This window comes from Prunus persica, chromosome G1, assembly GCF_000346465.2.
Source record: "Prunus persica cultivar Lovell chromosome G1, Prunus_persica_NCBIv2, whole genome shotgun sequence".
In the NCBI taxonomy this organism is placed as follows: domain Eukaryota; kingdom Viridiplantae; phylum Streptophyta; class Magnoliopsida; order Rosales; family Rosaceae; genus Prunus; species Prunus persica.
Window position 1 is genome coordinate 7,304,490 of NC_034009.1, and position 16,530 is coordinate 7,321,019.

At 36.3% G+C, this 16,530-nt stretch overlaps 3 protein-coding genes across 4 annotated transcripts; all 3 read right to left on the bottom strand.

Moving 5' to 3' along the window:
* Positions 322-3,928, bottom strand: LOC18789931 (probable receptor-like serine/threonine-protein kinase At5g57670). 2 transcript variants are annotated; one of them, XM_007224073.2, is made up of 10 exons: positions 3,736-3,928; positions 3,412-3,530; positions 3,120-3,238; positions 2,918-3,036; positions 2,418-2,837; positions 2,016-2,270; positions 1,535-1,692; positions 1,230-1,445; positions 733-882; positions 322-607 (listed from the first exon to the last, which is right to left on the bottom strand). In XM_007224073.2, exons 1-10 carry the CDS (start codon positions 3,866-3,868, stop codon positions 464-466), a joined length of 1,833 nt encoding a protein of 610 aa, XP_007224135.1. In that variant the 5' UTR covers positions 3,869-3,928; the 3' UTR covers positions 322-463. The 2 variants fall into 2 exon arrangements, with proteins under 2 accessions (XP_007224135.1, XP_020418566.1); XM_020562977.1 differs by having other exon boundaries at positions 505-630.
* LOC18790544 (PTI1-like tyrosine-protein kinase At3g15890) lies at positions 5,521-8,025 on the bottom strand. Its single transcript, XM_007227593.2, has 4 exons — positions 7,881-8,025; positions 7,546-7,699; positions 7,178-7,440; positions 5,521-6,411 (listed from the first exon to the last, which is right to left on the bottom strand). The coding sequence occupies exons 1-4, from the start codon at positions 7,931-7,933 to the stop codon at positions 5,715-5,717; spliced, it is 1,167 nt and encodes a 388-aa protein (XP_007227655.1). The 5' UTR covers positions 7,934-8,025; the 3' UTR covers positions 5,521-5,714.
* Positions 15,411-16,307, bottom strand: LOC18793985 (protein GLUTAMINE DUMPER 2). Its single transcript, XM_007225868.2, has one exon. The coding sequence runs from the start codon at positions 16,112-16,114 to the stop codon at positions 15,569-15,571; it is 546 nt and encodes a 181-aa protein (XP_007225930.1). The 5' UTR covers positions 16,115-16,307; the 3' UTR covers positions 15,411-15,568.

Below are 16,530 nucleotides of genomic sequence, written 5' to 3' on the forward strand. Positions count from 1 at the left end.
CTACAGTTTTAGAACCTCGAGGAGGTACCTTTATCGTGATTAAGGATTTAGACCAGCTTCTTTGTTTTTCATCTCAGAAATTTTAGTTCTTTGACCAAAACTGTACAAATTCAGAACTGTTCTGGAATTTGAAGATCAACTTGGAGTGCAAATTTTGTTCTTGTTCTCGATTCGGGTGCGCCGTTGTGTTCTCTTTTTCCTCTCTATTCAGAGCTGAGGCAATTGGAGTTCTTAGGCTATAGTAGAATCTGGGTTTAGGCTGCATCAAGAATTTAACAGAATTGTGGTATTTGAATTACCCCAAAAAATGGAAAAAATTACAAGGAAGAAGCCAACTTTATTATTTATTATTTATTATTTATTTTGCGTTTTACACAGTCAACTGGATCTCTCTTTTGTCACAAGTAATTAAACCTAAAATCATAATGCAGAAAATAAATAAATAAAAACAAGGGTCTAATACTTATAAGTAGTCCTCCAAATCAATATCTACTGGAACATCATATCCAAAAACCATGGAGTAATCATCCAACTCATCTGATGAAAACTTAGGGATCCAGCTTTTTGCAACCTCTGAGTTATGGCCATGGGTTAGAAGCTCCAACACCTAAGCCAAAAAGAAAAACAGATCTGTATATATATATATATATATATATAAGAAATCAAAGTTTCAATTCATGATGAGATGAATTTATTGTGTCCAGCATAATGCATGGTGAATCAGTGCTGTACCTCACTCATTGGCGGACGCCATACCGAGGATTGTCTCACGCAACATGAAGCTGTAAGCACTACTCTCTGTAGTTGTTCTGCATCATATTTTCCTTCCAGTTTTGGATCTGCTAGTTTTTCTATGTCCCCTGATTCCATAAGAGGCTTTGCCTACATACAAATATGTATATGGTAAAATGAGGAATTTGCAGTTTGCATGATCCAATATCACGAAGAGAGGCATGCTTGGATTCTTAAGTCTTATTTTGTCCATTTTCTGCTTCTAGCAAGTCAGTCTTTCATTTTACCCCCTTTTTTTTCAAGTTTCATTTCAATCTATCATAAGAAATAAGAACATGGCTTCTGTAGCAGAATATCTAGATTGGGTGCATCTTTGATTTTCCAAGTTTTGTTTTCCTACAGCTTCTCAATACTTAGAGAAAGATGAAGAGATTTACTGATTGTATAGGTGTATGTGTCTGTGTACATGCGTTTCGTTTAGTTTAGAAATTCCTTACCCAGAGGAGAAGGTTTTGCTTTGATGAATCCACAGGCTTTCTTCCAGTTACAATTTCCAGAAGAAGAACCCCAAATGCAAAAACATCTATTTTTTCATCCACAATTCCATGCATGAAGTACTCTGGTGCTAAGTATCCAAATGTACCCTCAATTGGAATCACAGCATGGTGAGTCCATTTGTTAGGAAGCCACTTTGCTAGTCCAAAGTCTGTAATCTACACAGAGATAAAATTACATCTGAATTTAGATGGATCGATAAAGCTATCAAGCTCATTGTACTGAAGTAAGTTGTTTGCTTCTTCACCTGTGGTTCGTAATCTGGTCCTAGAAGGACATTTGAGGCTTTTATGTCTCTATGTATTATTCGGTGCTTGCAACATTTATGTAGATAATTCAGACCCCTTGCAACTCCAATGGCAATCTTGTATCTGATCGGCCACGAAAGTGACTCGCAAGATCTCCCTGAAGAAATATTGTTTGAGAGGGTCTCAAGTAATCAGCAAGTTGTTCGTATCAGGCATACTTAATGTGTACAATTGAACAGGTCATGAATATTATTGGTGAAAGTTGAGAAACTCAGCTTGTTGATTGCAAAATTAAGTGAACTTGCTCTAATTAATTAGTCTTAATGACAAATCGACTTTTACTTTCAATGGTATGTCCCTTTTCTTCCCCTCCAGATACAACATATTTCGATTTTTTTTTTTTCCAAAGTCTTCATACAATGTCTAGAGATATATATGCATGTGAATCCTACTGAAATTGAGGCAGTGTATTGTTCTTACCATGCAGAGCAGATGACAAATTTCCATTTTGAGAGAAATCGAAAATCAAGTAGAGTCCATTTTCAATGCAGCAACCGACTAAGTTAGCTGTATTAGGATGACAGACGTGTAAAATTACACCCAATTCCATGAGGAACTCTTTTTCCTTGTTAGCATCCTTGCTGTCCTTGGCCAACATCTTAACCGCAATGGTTCGTCCATCAGAAAGGTCACCCTTATACACTTCTGAATATCCACCTCGACCTACTATATTATCTGAAACTCAGAAGAACCAAATGACATGAGAATTTCAAATAAGCAAAAACCAACAGCACTACGAGGTTCACGAAATACCACAATTTTAAAAAATTTATCAGAAATGTTCAATATTATTGTGACAACTAATTGTACAGTCACTTTTACCTGGGTGGAAGCTATTTGTAGCAGCCGTGATCTCCCCGTAGCTGAAGCACTTCAACAAAGGTAACCGCTTTTCGTTGTTGGATAAACTGCCAGTTCTTTTTCTGAATGGTGAACCTAAAAAAGAAGTAATAATTCTGCAAGGTGACAGTCCTCGCTTCCTTATTTTTATTTGGCTCTTGAACATGGGAGGAGCCAGAGAAGGGGACTCTGTGAGGGCAGAGTCCCCAGCCAGAGAAGGGGACTCTGTGAGGACAGAGTCCCCATAGCTGCCGCTATAATCTTCTGTGCTCTGAGATTCTGCTTCAAATTCACCTAGAACAGTTCTTGGTGAAGGATTTGTACTCCTTGTTTCTTGGACAGTTTGCTTTTTAGAAGAGGATGTAGTTCTGCCACTATGAATTGGACTTGGTTGATGGTTTTCTGTTATTAGGGACAGATTAGAATACAGTCCACGAAAATAATTCTTATACTATTCGAAAAAAGCTTTCGAAAAAAGTTACCTTTTGAGTCTGTAGAATGTGAATCTGAATTTTCTTGAGGTTGCTTAGACTTCCCAAATAAAACCAGTGAGCAGCTATCTGGGGCATGCTTGAAGCAATATTTTGTAATGGATGGAGTTCTAATTCAGTGAGGGGAAAATATCAGTCATGAGAGATCATATTGAAAAAACATTGAAACTTTTAAGAATAAGCTTGTTTCCACCTAATTGATTGGTTTCTTGAGCCACAAAGAAGAAGATAGTCTGCTGACATTGATTTTGTTTCCACAATTAGACCTTTTCCAATGCTGGAGCTAAAAACTACTTTAGCTTCCAAATTAACCTGAAAATTAATTGTATTTACAGATTAGTCTTTGAAAATTAATGGTTATTTGCAGATTAGCCTTATAACTCTACTGTAGAATATACTGGCATCAGCAGGTTACTGATACTGAGCTTGTTACAATTTTCAAAAGAAGTTGATAATCTTCCACATCACTTATTACTTCAGGTCACCTGCTTAGATTGGCAAGCCCTGGCAAATTCTCCAAGCACAGATATCACATAGGCTTTTGCTCGGCGAAGCTGTGATTGCTTTTTCGCCACTAAATCGCGCTTCTTCCTCTCCTCCCCAACTGAAAAATAGTCAATTTTGCAAGACATAGCAAATTCAATCACACATACAAATAAATTCACTGATGAAATTGGCTATGCTAAAAATGCAATTCTTCCACACTCAGTGATTTTTCTTTAAATTTGAATTAGCAGGCAAATGAATGAGATATCCAAAAATAAAAAGATCAGTAAAAAACTATGGTAAATTAATTCGAACATACTGACCAAGAACATGTATGGCAACAATGGTATCATTTGGTTGAGCTAGAACTTTGATTGCCCATGAGAGCAACTCTTGGCTATCATTTGGGTCTGTGGAGATGCCTATGAGTATTTTAGCAGGGGCTGAAGGGACCATTGTGTTTGCAAATGAGTATGTGAAGCAGTTTGAGTTATTTGTGTACTTGTTGTGATTGTTGTTGACCATGGAAGCACATCAACTCAATTTAAGAATATATATATATATATATATATGCAGATATGCACAGAAATAACAGAATGATGAAGTCAGTTGGAGACTTAGAGTAGTGTGAGGCCAGCTTAGCTCTCATTCCATTAGTCTTGTTTAAGAAGCATGGAAACCTCTTTTTTACAGTGGCAATTGGACGACTGCTCTCTCTCTCTCTCTCTCTCTCTCTCTCTCTCTCTCTCTCTCTCTCTAGCTACTCTAGCTACACAATTAAGTGTTGTGGTTGGGTGCTTTGGGGTATAAGCAAAGTTGGTGGGCACGTATTTGATTTGTCTTGCTTTGTAAGCCAAAAGAAGAGACTCGTCCAAAATATAGCCAAAAGAGAAAAAAGTGCATGTTGGATTTGGTAGGAAGGGTTCTATGTGCCACTTCAAAAAGAGCCCCTTCCCTTTGTCATGATTCATGAAACGTTGATAGGACACTACAGTTTCTTACTTCATCCTTGGATAACAGAGAGATAGACAGAGAAGAACAAAAAATAGGCTATACAAATTGATAAAATAGGAGACTCTAGTTATTACTTTTCTTTGAAGTACAAAAAAACAATTACAAGGCGGATCCTCGAGGAATCTCAAAATTCCTTTCATCAAATAACAGTCGCATAGCCATAGAATTTGGGAACATATTAAATCAAATACAAAGATTTTGTTGATGATGACCCAAATTTGCCAAAACATCAATAACCAAATTTTCTTCACGAAACACGTGTTGAAGTTCAGAGTATGAGACTCTAGTTATGTGTTTTTTGTATTGGCATTGTGTTTATTGGTAAAATGATGATGTTATCGGATGCAGAGATAAATACTATTTTTAATTCCTTGAGTTACAAATCCCTTGCATGTCATTTTAAAGTTTAGTAAGCGTTTAGCTTTGTAATAGATAACTACTTGGAAATCAAGTAAACAAGTAGATAAGTCATGTTTAAGGGTGTAATTATTATTATTATTGTCGTCTTTATTATTGCATTCCCCCTTTCTCAAAAGATTAAAAAAGAAAAAGAAAACACCAAATTTTCTTTTGATGGTGTGGGGTAGGGGTTGGTCAGCAAAGAGTATTCCAAGAGGAACCATCCTAAAACAATTTGAGGCATCATCGGCACATGATGATATGTTTCTTTTTTATTATTGGATGTTTCGGTTGTACCTTCAATTAATATTATTGACTAAACTATAATTCTTCTAACTGCCAAAAGATTAAAAAAAAAAACATAAGGATAAATTGTATATGTGGTCTTGTAGTTTGAACTCAATTTCATCTATGTATAGTTTCAATTTGCCTAGGGAGTTGTTATTAGCATCTAATCTATATGATTACTATTTTAAAGTGTCAATAACAACTCTTTTTAATTAACCTTTACATCATATTTCTGCTAATAAATTTGTTGAAAATGGGATTTTTGGGCCCAATTTCAATGGTTATAGTTAACTAGAAGGATATATATCATATGGCAAGGGGCTTGTATCTTGCACTCGAGGTCTTGTGTTCGAATCCCTCTCTCTAATATCGCTTAATTGAGACTAAAAAAACCAAAGTACAATTCAGTCCAAAATATAAGGACCAAAAATTGGACAATTCAGTCAATACATGCATATTCAAAGTCCATACATGCAACCAAAGTCAATACATCTTCAAATTTACATCTCAAACCAATTTCACTTGTTATGGAACACACTTACGGCTTATATTGACAATCCAGAGCTATATATATAGAGCACAATAAAATGGCCTCTTTCCCTCACCCGTATTTAGCCATTCTCCTCTCTCCATAGACCTTGTAAGGATCCTGCATTTTCTGAACCTCTATGGCACTAAAAACACCATAACCATTATTGCTTTCATCAGCCCCTCCATCTCCCTCATCATCACTAGCTTGGTCAAGTGCCAGAAGCTCCTCCTTATATCTCACACTTTCAATTCTCAAAGGTGTCAATCTGGCCTTAGCCTCAAACCCTTTTAAAATATCAACCACTTCCTTCATCTTAGGCCTTTTCTCAGGCTCACTTTTCACACATAGGGCAGCAACATTGATGGCTTGCTTCAATTGGGCTTCATCAAAGTTTCCTCTGAGTTTTGGGTCAGCAAGTTCCTTGAGCTTCCCTTTGGTTATGAGTGGCTCAGCCCACTCAGTTATTGTCCTCTTCACTCCACCAGGGAGCTTCTCAATGGGCTTTCTTCCAGTCACAAGCTCTAAAAGAAGAATCCCAAAGCTGTACACATCACAGCTCTCAGAGACTTTTCCCCACATGGCATATTCAGGGGCTAGGTAACCTAATGTGCCCTTGACTCGAGTTGTCATGTGGCTTACACCTTCTGGGATTAGCTTGGCAAACCCAAAATCTGCAACTAGTGGCTCGAAATCTGAATCCAAAAGCACATTGCTTGCCTTTATGTCTCTATGAATGATGTGTGGGGTGACCTCATGGTGCAAGTACCTAAAACCCACAAGTACAATGAGCATCAACACTTTAATTGTCAAAGTAATTGAATGCCAGAAGTTTTGGTATATATAGAATTTGGCACAATTTTATTTGGTTTGATTTGGTAACAAAAGCAAAAAATTGACCTAATATTTGTACACATTATTTTGGTGAAGGATCTCTTTAATAGAGGTGAAAAGACCAACTTATGTAAATGTTTTTTTTTCTTTTGTTTGTTATATTGGAAGAGATCTAACCCTTGACGTATTCTATAATCCCACCCCATAATCCGCCCTCCTTCACAATTTGAATTATATGGAATGGTTCAATTATGCAAATGATTCTCATCTATAGTAAAGATGTGATTAACAATGTGGTCAATAAGTATATGGTGTAAACACAAGTACTCAAATATAATCGAAAGCAGCAGAATCATCATCAATTACCATAATCATTTTTCTGTTGTATGTTGATCTTACTACATACGCAAAACAATTGACCTTGAACTCCCATCTGTAAAGTCTCTTTTTTTTTTCTTTCCTTTTTTTGGGAGAAGCTCCTAAGTTTGAATTCCCTTGTTCTAAATAAAAAAAATTCAGGTTATATAAAATATTTTATTTCAATCCATATGGTGCTTATACTGAAGGGCAGAGTTGGTAGGTTGATTATATTATGGTGGACTGGATCAACCCTTAATGTGGTTATAGTCAATAGTTTCAAATTCAATTGAACAATTAATAAAAGAAGCTGTATAATTAAGTGTATAGTTTATTATGCTTACAGGAGGCCTTCAGCTGAGCCAAGAGCAACCTTCATTCTCCTTTTCCAATCCAGCTGAACTTCACTTGCAAATTGGCCATGCAAATGAGAAAGTAAGCTAAGATTTGGCATGTAATCATACACTATAAGCCGCTGATCAGCCCCAGCATAATAGCCCCTAAGACCCAACAAATTCTTGTGCCTAACCCTTCCAAGAACTTCAACCTCAACTGCAAATTCCATTTCAGCTTTTGAATTCATTGCTTTCAACTTCTTCACAGCAATCTGAATTTAAATATATACTCAAACAATTATAACGTTACAAAGAACCATGGCTAAGCAACATGGGGTATATATTAATTAGTTTTTTTTTTCTTTTCAAAATTATACCTGGAGACCATCACTGGTTTTGCCCCAATAGACACTTCCAAACCCTCCTTCTCCAAGCAGATTGTCATCACTAAAACCATTGGTAGCCGTCTGCAATTCCTTGTACGAAAATATTCTCCATGACGCGTGACCTCCACCAATTTCACGAGTAGCCCTAAGAATTCAAAGCAAGCAAGCGACACTTAATTTCTTTTAACAAAACAAAAACAATCAATCCAAGCTAAATCATGCTAGCTAGAGTTATTAGTAGTTTACATAAATAATTAATTACCTAGTTTAATTTGGAATTGATATTTAGGTAGAGAAGAAGAAGAAAAAGAAAATATTAAACATACCTTTCCTCATCTACCTTCTCTGAACTACAGCAAGCACTCAAGGAGGATCCCATGGCACTTGGGATAAGTTTTCAAATATTGATAGCTAATTATATTAAGCTAGCTTATGCATGCAAATGATGAAATTGATAAGTCTTTATTTTCTCTTAAATTAACCAAATCAGTTGTGTTCTGGCCATATATAATTTAGATGTGATGTAAGAGCCGACCTTGGCCGGCATGTCTTGAATATGAAGTTGCTTGAACGGCTGTAACTAAGAGGGAGAACTTGATAATTAAATGAAACTTTTTTTGGCTACTTAGAAATTAATTATTATAATATAGCATCATGTACTAAAATAATATCTGAACTCCACGACAATAATATCTCTCATACCAAGCTGTTAATTACTGAGTATTGGTGGGATGGTCCGTCATCAGAAAATCATTCATGTTGCTCTTTGGCAACGACACTAGCTTTGAAATTAACTCAAACTTCATGTCTGCACCCTCAGTCCTAAGGTAATGGCATACTTCCTCTCGTTTTGGTTATTTTCTTTCTTAATCAGCGAGGAGGGTGATCAGAACTTGGAACCTCTAGAAATAAGGTGGTTTTATGAGTATATGTATAGTTGGATTCTTAATCGTAAACTTAAGGGCATGCTTACCAATCAAAAATCAAGATAAGCAGGAATCAGAGTAACCATGAATCGGGTTAACCAAGAATCGGAGTCATGCATTCCAATTCATATGAAAAAAAAAAAAAAAAGATGGGGTATCTTTTGCATGTAAAACGTGATTCCCTTTCACCCTTCTCCAATCACCTCCCCTCTCCGAAATCAAATCTCTTCAATATCAGGAATCATGAATGAGATTTGTTGTGGGCCCCTCATTATTGTTCATTTTGCGAGTGTAAATAAACAAAGAAGTCATCCGCAATGGGAATGACTCCTATTCTACCCATTCACATTCCGATTACGTAAACATGCCCTCAATCTTTACCTTCTAATGATGACTTCCATACAATGAAGGGTCAAAATAAAGTCTTGAAAAAGGATCACATATCTTTCAACCCTAGCATCAAGAGAAATCATTTTCGCAAGCCTATATATATTTTGAAATTGCCAATTGGCATTGATTGCCTCGTCATTGATCAGGTAATTAATTGTATTCATGTTCACATTGATTAGCATATTCATTTTTCTACCAGAATATCCTGTGCCTCTATATATTGCATTTGACTTTGAATTTAATGTGTTAAATATACATGTAAAGTTACAAGACTAAGAAATCAGATACATCATGAAATCTCAAAAGGGTTTGGTTGACTTTTGCTTAAATTTTTTTATTTGAATAATTCTTTAACTTATTTTGTACCATACATCTTTATGAGGTATTTGAAGGGATCAGCAAATCTCATGGGTTCAACTATACCTAATTTGCGTTAACTTATTCATCATTTGGTGGAGTATAATTTAATTAGTATCGATATTATTAGAAGATGTCATGTGTTCAAATTCTACACTCATGTATGGTCGGATAGGGGCATCACATTCATATTGAGTCTAACCATTCTACCAACCAAAAAGGTATAAATGAAAGCGAAGTTAAAGTTAGAGGTAGATTCTTGAAATATTGATTGAATGTGTATTGTTTTATACATGTGTCACTCTTTCTTTGTTGTACCCATAGTTTTCCTAATAGGTTTTAGGAAACCCTATTTTCCTCAATTGAAAGAGTCGCAAATTCAAAGTCAAGCTATAAAAAAAAAACCCCCCCGTTGTTATATTAAACAAATCAGATTGCCTTCTCTAAAAATACGAAATTATTGGGACCAAGGGCATCATGCCAGATGGACAAATAAGAAGCATGGTGATGAAAGATGGACCCACACCAATTACTAAATGTTCGAATTGATAATTTGAAATTAAAATTAAAATAAAGTTTTGAGCAGTAAACGACATTCCAAGTGAGAGATCCAAAAATTTGTTCGGTCCTTTTCAAGTGTGGTACGTTGAGTATTATGCATGGCATTTGTTTGATGAAGTTAATTATAAATCAATCAATGATATAATATTGGAGCTTCCTCTATCTCCCTTCGTTTTCATTGACTTCGGTAATTAGATTTTGTTTTTGATGTATTCTTTTGTACATGGATGGATTCGAGCACACTGATGTTGCCATCATTTTCCATTTGGATCTTACTGACTGTCACGTCCACGTAATCCCATTCCCAAGCCAACGAGAAGGAAAGATCTCGGATTTTATTTTCCATAATGTATTGGAATATGCCGATTCATAATGAATTTTCCATTTGGATCTTGTTCATAAGTATGTGCAGCATAACATAAGCCTGGTCTAATATTAAAAGTGGACAAAAGCCCAGCCTATATGCCTTGTTCGAATTTGTGTTGTGAAATGGCCCATTAATTAATTTGTAACAAGCCCCAAGGCGACAAAGACCAAGGCATGATCCAATGCCAAGCCCACTCCCAACTCCATTCCAATTGAATACGAAAGAAGGGCAAATACTTATAGGGCTCGTTTGGTGTCTAGAATTGGATAGGATATGATAACTTCAAGCATGTTAAAGGATGAAATTAAAAAATTAAAATTTCGACCAAGTTCAAGGTAGAAGATGGATTACTCATGAAGAAACTTATCCCATCTAATCCCTATATAAAATGGTAGGATATTAGCACAGTATTGATAAAAAAGAGCTTATCCCTTCTAATCCCCCAAACTGAAAAATCATTCACCTCTACCATTATTTCCTCATTCAACATTCCTTAGATTTAGTCTTATGACTATGGTCGATCAAAATTTCCAAACATTCTTTGCATCCATAATAAACTGACCCGTGAGCTTCTAAATGTCACTACTCCTACTGATATTTCATCAAAAGTTGACCATAAAAACGTTCGTAATATATTTTTCCCCAATGCTCTCTTCTTGGTTTCATCCATAAAAATCGATTCCATTAAAAACAACTGACCTTTCATTGTAATTACCATATGGGGTTAGGGTAGGGTTAAGCAGTTGTTCGACAGGGTCCCTTTCGAGCCAGATGCACGTATATATATGAACATTGAGTAGTAATTTTCAAACCTTTTGTGAAAGTAAAGAACAAACATTCACTTGCACACATCTTTCATTATTCAAATTGGAATGTCATGATTTGACATGCCAGAGGGTAAAGCAAGTGGCAATTATTGGAGCCATCCTCTATGAATCCACAAAATTTTCTTTTTCAAACAAGAAGAAAACATTTTACAGCCACAAGAAAACCCAAAAATTGATTTATCAGAGACCTCCATCTACCACAATCAAATAATTTTAGTATGTCCAAACATGGGTTAGTGAGATCATGAGGTCTACAACTAGTGTATGATCAATTTTTTAGTAGGCCAGTCAAGTGAGTATATATACATGATTTCCAGCACTCAAAGTGTGAAACAATGTGAGTGGTGTTTCAATCCCATTTTGGCCTACAATACAAGGACATCAGCCAAAGAACTACATGTCAAAGGGTGAAAGCAAATTGCTCTCCAGTCACTTAACTTCAGCTGCGTGGAAAACTTATAGTGAGGCCAAGTGTGCCATGTAGAAAGAGGCATTTGTTCAAGCTCAACATCACATAGGTTGATTTCGTAAGGGATTTTGGAAGGAACTGATAATTCAAGTGGTTAAGAGCAGTTACTTTGCATTCGAGATTTTGTGTTCGAACCCCATTCCTCTAATATCCCTTGTATTAAAAATTGTTTGAACCTAAAATGGAAAAAATGCCATTTGGGTATTGTTCGAATTCGTAAAATTAAATACCCATAGATATAATCCCAAGGTCAACCAAGCCAAATATTTCTGACTTTCCAAATAAAGCTGTTTATTTCAAAAATGCTTTTACTCGGCTAATGGCGCAACTACCCAAATTAAAACTCGAATTTGACTTTGACAACTGGAAGGAAGTTAGGCAGCAAAAGAAATGCTGAGCAATTGCATTAAATGCGATTTGAACCGTGAGTTTCTACTCAACCAGCTTGTTGAAGGAAGCCATGCTTGGGGTACTTTACAGCCATGTTAAGTGGTGGTGGCGACGGTGGTGGGGGTGGCAGTGGTGGTGGTGGTAGTTGAGGTGGTGGCAATGGTAGTGGTGGTGGAGGTATGGTTGGTGGTGGTGCTAACTGTAGAGGTGATGGAGGTCGTGGCGATGGTGGCCCTAATGGTGCTCGAGGTGGTGGCGGCGATGAGGTTGGTTGAAGTGATGGTGGTGGGGGTGGCAATAAAGATGGTGAAATCATATCTTGTGAATAAAAATGATATATGTATTAAAATCTCTGAAGAGAAGAAAAGATTTGTCATGATCTAAAATTAGTCTAGAATCAATCAAAATCCTCTACTTTTTGTATTTTCTTTAAAATCAATGAGTTTTTTAATACATTCAAACTTTTATAAAATCTTTTAAAATTATAATTGAATACATCTAAATTTAAATGAAATTAATGTTTCAATTAAATACATCTAAAATTTAGGCCATCCAAATTTAAAACTTTGTAGTATATTGAAAATACTGAGACAATTACATAATCGCCCTAACGATAAAACATTTCGACTCTTTATGTCCCCTCAAACAATGAGTGGACTCATAGCATGGTCTTCAACTTATTAAGGTTGCTTAGCACAAGTGAGCCATATATCTTAGCCGACACAATATCTCTCTTGGGCCCCTTCAGGACTTGAGAAGTTTTGTCCATCTACTTATTTCCGTTTTACACTATCAATTGTACACTTTTAACTTTTTTTATACAGTAAATTTCACTTTGTTACCTTGAAGTTTACCGACTTTCAAACTTTATTACATGAAGTTTTTATTTTTCTCTCACGGACGTATTGCATATGCCTTCATTGCACCAAAAGGAGATAAGATTTGCACTGTCTCCTGGCCGGATTCGCTTGTCCGGATTTGAAGTAATTAAAACAAGTGGAAATGAGGAAGGCTTGCCTAAAACCCTAGTGGATATTGTTTGATGTAATAGCACTATATCTTACTAGCTTTCACGCTCTTACAACTGTTGAAGCATATATTTCTTTGGATTTGGTAATTAACAGTTGAAGCATATATTTCTTTGGATTTGGTAATTAACAATGTCACACTTTAATGAAAATAGCTAGCCACATATTCTAATTTGTTTCCAAAGAAAGCCAAGCATCGAAATTGCTTGAAGATATTGCTGCTTCATATACTGATTGATCCAATGAAACATGTTCAGTGACCTCATGCCGAATAGAAGCTTAGTTTTCTATGCATTTCTCATACCTTTTGATCCAATGAAACGTAAAGTGATGAGCACTAATTGTCCTTTCAATCATGCCACTAAGTTTAAATTAGTAAAACTGCCCATAATGATAGCTCTCTCGCTTATAAATGCACTAATTTGTCAAGATTCGAAATAAAAGGTTTAAAATCGAAGGAGAAGGATGATGCTTTTGAGTGTGTGTAGTGAATGATATAAATGCTAACAAAAACAAAAACAAAAACAAAAAAATCTCTGATTTTCTTCCTCCAAATTTGCACCTGCAAGAAACAGAAGACTTGTGCAATTGTGGTAAAAAAAAAAAGAAGATCTAAATTGCATGGAAATGGTGACCTTTTCAAAGGAAATATTCTCTCTGTCAGAATTTAGCTAGCCACGCTTGATTTGTAGGGAGGGAAGAAGAGAATTGTACATGCAAGAAAAAAGGCTAAAGAAAGAATATATAATCAAATAGCTATAGCATCTTCTGTCAATCTATTTAACTTTGGCAAAACCCAAAGGTGAAAAAAATGAGAGAATTCAGGCATTTACATACACTTGTCACTCATTGAGTTTTTCCATGAAAAGGAGAAGAGACTTTGAGTTTAGTACACTATACTATTCCAAAGGTCGTACAAGGTTCTTCATATTTTTAAGCTATATATTCTTTCTTAATGCTCGTACAAGTTTTATCATTTATGCTTTTAGAAAGAAAGAAAAGTCTGTGCCCAAAGCATTTGCTGCCTGCCGCATCTCTCCCTCTCTTTCTCTTTCTTGCCTTTTTAAGTGAGATTTTGATTTTCAGTGATGACTATTACGCCTAGCTATCTTCCAAATATTATCCATCTCAATACGTATATGTATTGTAGTTTAGTCCCTATCTTCGTACATTAGATCAGTTGGTGAAGATAATGTGCCCGCCTTCCAACACCGAAGTTTGATTTCTATTTCTGTACATTAGAGTTTACAATATCGCTTAATGCAAAAAGGAAAAATAGTTTAAATTACTTCAAAATTCAATTAACCTACACCAAATATTTCAAACAATTCATTTGGGTGGAGGCTTGGCTTACCCCTTGAACCCAATTTTAGCAGTGCCCTTTAAGAAATTTAAGCAACTATTTAATTTAGAAAGGTAATTTTTAGTGGCTTACTGTTGGACGCATATATGATCAACATTTCCAATAATTGTTGCTTGCCATTATTTTCCATATCCATTTGTATGTATATCCACCAAACAACTAGACCACCCAATATTTTTGTGGGAGCAAGAAGCATATAGCACAACTATACAACTGACTGTATTTGCATTTGTTAAAGGATATTGCTTGACTTCTTCCGTGTAAGGAGATACTCCTCATTTCTTCTAATTACATTTTGATACATGCAAAAATAATTCATCAAAAACACACAAATAAAAACTTCTGCACACATGTCATACTGCTATTGGCAGGAATGTAAGAGCTCCTACTTACTAAATACTAAATACTAAATACTACTCAATGTAAAGAAGGAAGTATTTTCCTTTGCTGGATACTAAATGTACATTTTGTAACCCTACAACACAGAATGCTCAACTAATGCTCATTACACTGAATTCCACTCACAACACACAGTTTAACTTTATTTTGCCTCACCACCTACACAAATAATAACATAACGAATGTACCCTTAAAAAGAAAAATCAGAAAAATGAAAAAAAAAATAAAAATTATAATATTGAAGTGGCCCACGAACCAAATCATATAGCATTTCATCTGGACCAAACAAATCAATATTTAATTAAGTTGGTACATCTAATATATTGCATAAAACGTTGTGGCCACAGGGGGCATCAAAAATTAAAATAGAAAGAATTTCAACAAAAATAAGAAAATCTCATGGGGCATTTGCAAGCAGCAACCTGATGCAGAGAGCTACAAACATCTGCATAGCCCGTACACGTGCCTTTCTCTTTCATGGCACAAACCATTTCAGCCCACCACGTTGCCCTTAATTCTGCTTCTCTGCACCTAATTACCAAATTCCACACACATATATATATATATATTCTTTTAATTCTCATAACTGGTTTCTGGGTTTGTCAAAAACCAGCTTCAAAACAATTAACCAACGCGAAAAACAAGAACAAAAAGGCCAATGTTATTCCCACTTTTAATTTGTGGTCTTGCATTGTTTTTGAAATCTGTGGGTGCTTCAAAAACAATTATAAAAAAAATACTGAATTCAAAGTGCAAGCTGAGAAAAGAAAAGGCGAAGTTATAAGGAGAACAGGAAATTCTTCCATTTCATCTCAAATAAATATACAGCTCCCGTGAAGAAAAAAATTAAGAAAAACAAAAAAAACAAAAACAAAACCCCCCACACCTATAATGGCCCAAAACCCACAAACATTAATTGATTAACATAACTAATTAATTAATTAACGGGTCTCTGATCCGATTGATCTGAGGCCTCATGGCCATTCCCTCTGCTCTCACTAGCCTGTACCTGATGATCATGGCCGTTTTCTTGCTTCCCAACCTCACTCATTTCCACCGACTTCTCAGACTTTTCGCTGCAGCTGCAACTGCTGCTGCTGCTGCTGCTATTGCTGCTATTGGCGCCGAAAGAAGAAGACCTACTTGACATGGGCGTGGCCAAGAAAGTTGGCTTGGCGTCACCCGCCATGATCACCAAGATTTTCTCCTCGAACACCGGCGGGGCCTTCTGGGCCGTCTCGTCGCCTTTGCCGCCTTCTCCGGCCTCCAGGTCCTGCTCCGATCCGGCGCCGTTTTCCCCGCTCTCGAGGTAGCCGGAGAGCTTCCAGTAAGAGCAGGCTAAGATGAGAAGCGCGAAAGCGATTAGGCCCAGCATGGCTGCCAGGCCGCCGAACAAGTAGGGCACCGGGGAATGCCATGGTGACCGCTGTGATGTCACCGCCGGTGCCCTGGCTGTTACGTTAAAAGGCTCTCTCCCTGCCATTTTTTATTTCAATGTGTGTTTGATGAGCTTAATTTTGAGCTAAAATGTGTTTTTTTTTTCTTTTCGCTTTGGTCTGAAGAGCTAAAAATGTGAAGAACAGAAGCAAATGAAGCAAAAGAGAGAGAGAGAGAGAGAGAGAGAGAGAGAGAGAGAGAGAGAGAACTGATGGTATTGTGGGTTGAGAAGTGGAGGATGGGGTGGGGTGTTATATATAGACAAGAGAGGGTGGTTTAATTTGTGGCAATTTTTAGTTTTAGTTTTTTAAAATTAGTTTTGGGTGGTGATTAATGTCGTCATTTTGCATGAGGAGGGTGGGGCACATGTGGGTCCCTCTTTGTTCTTTGTTGGGATATTTCATTCATCTATCTATGAGCACAGTAAAAACGCACTCAGGGGCAGGTTTGGTATTTGGATCA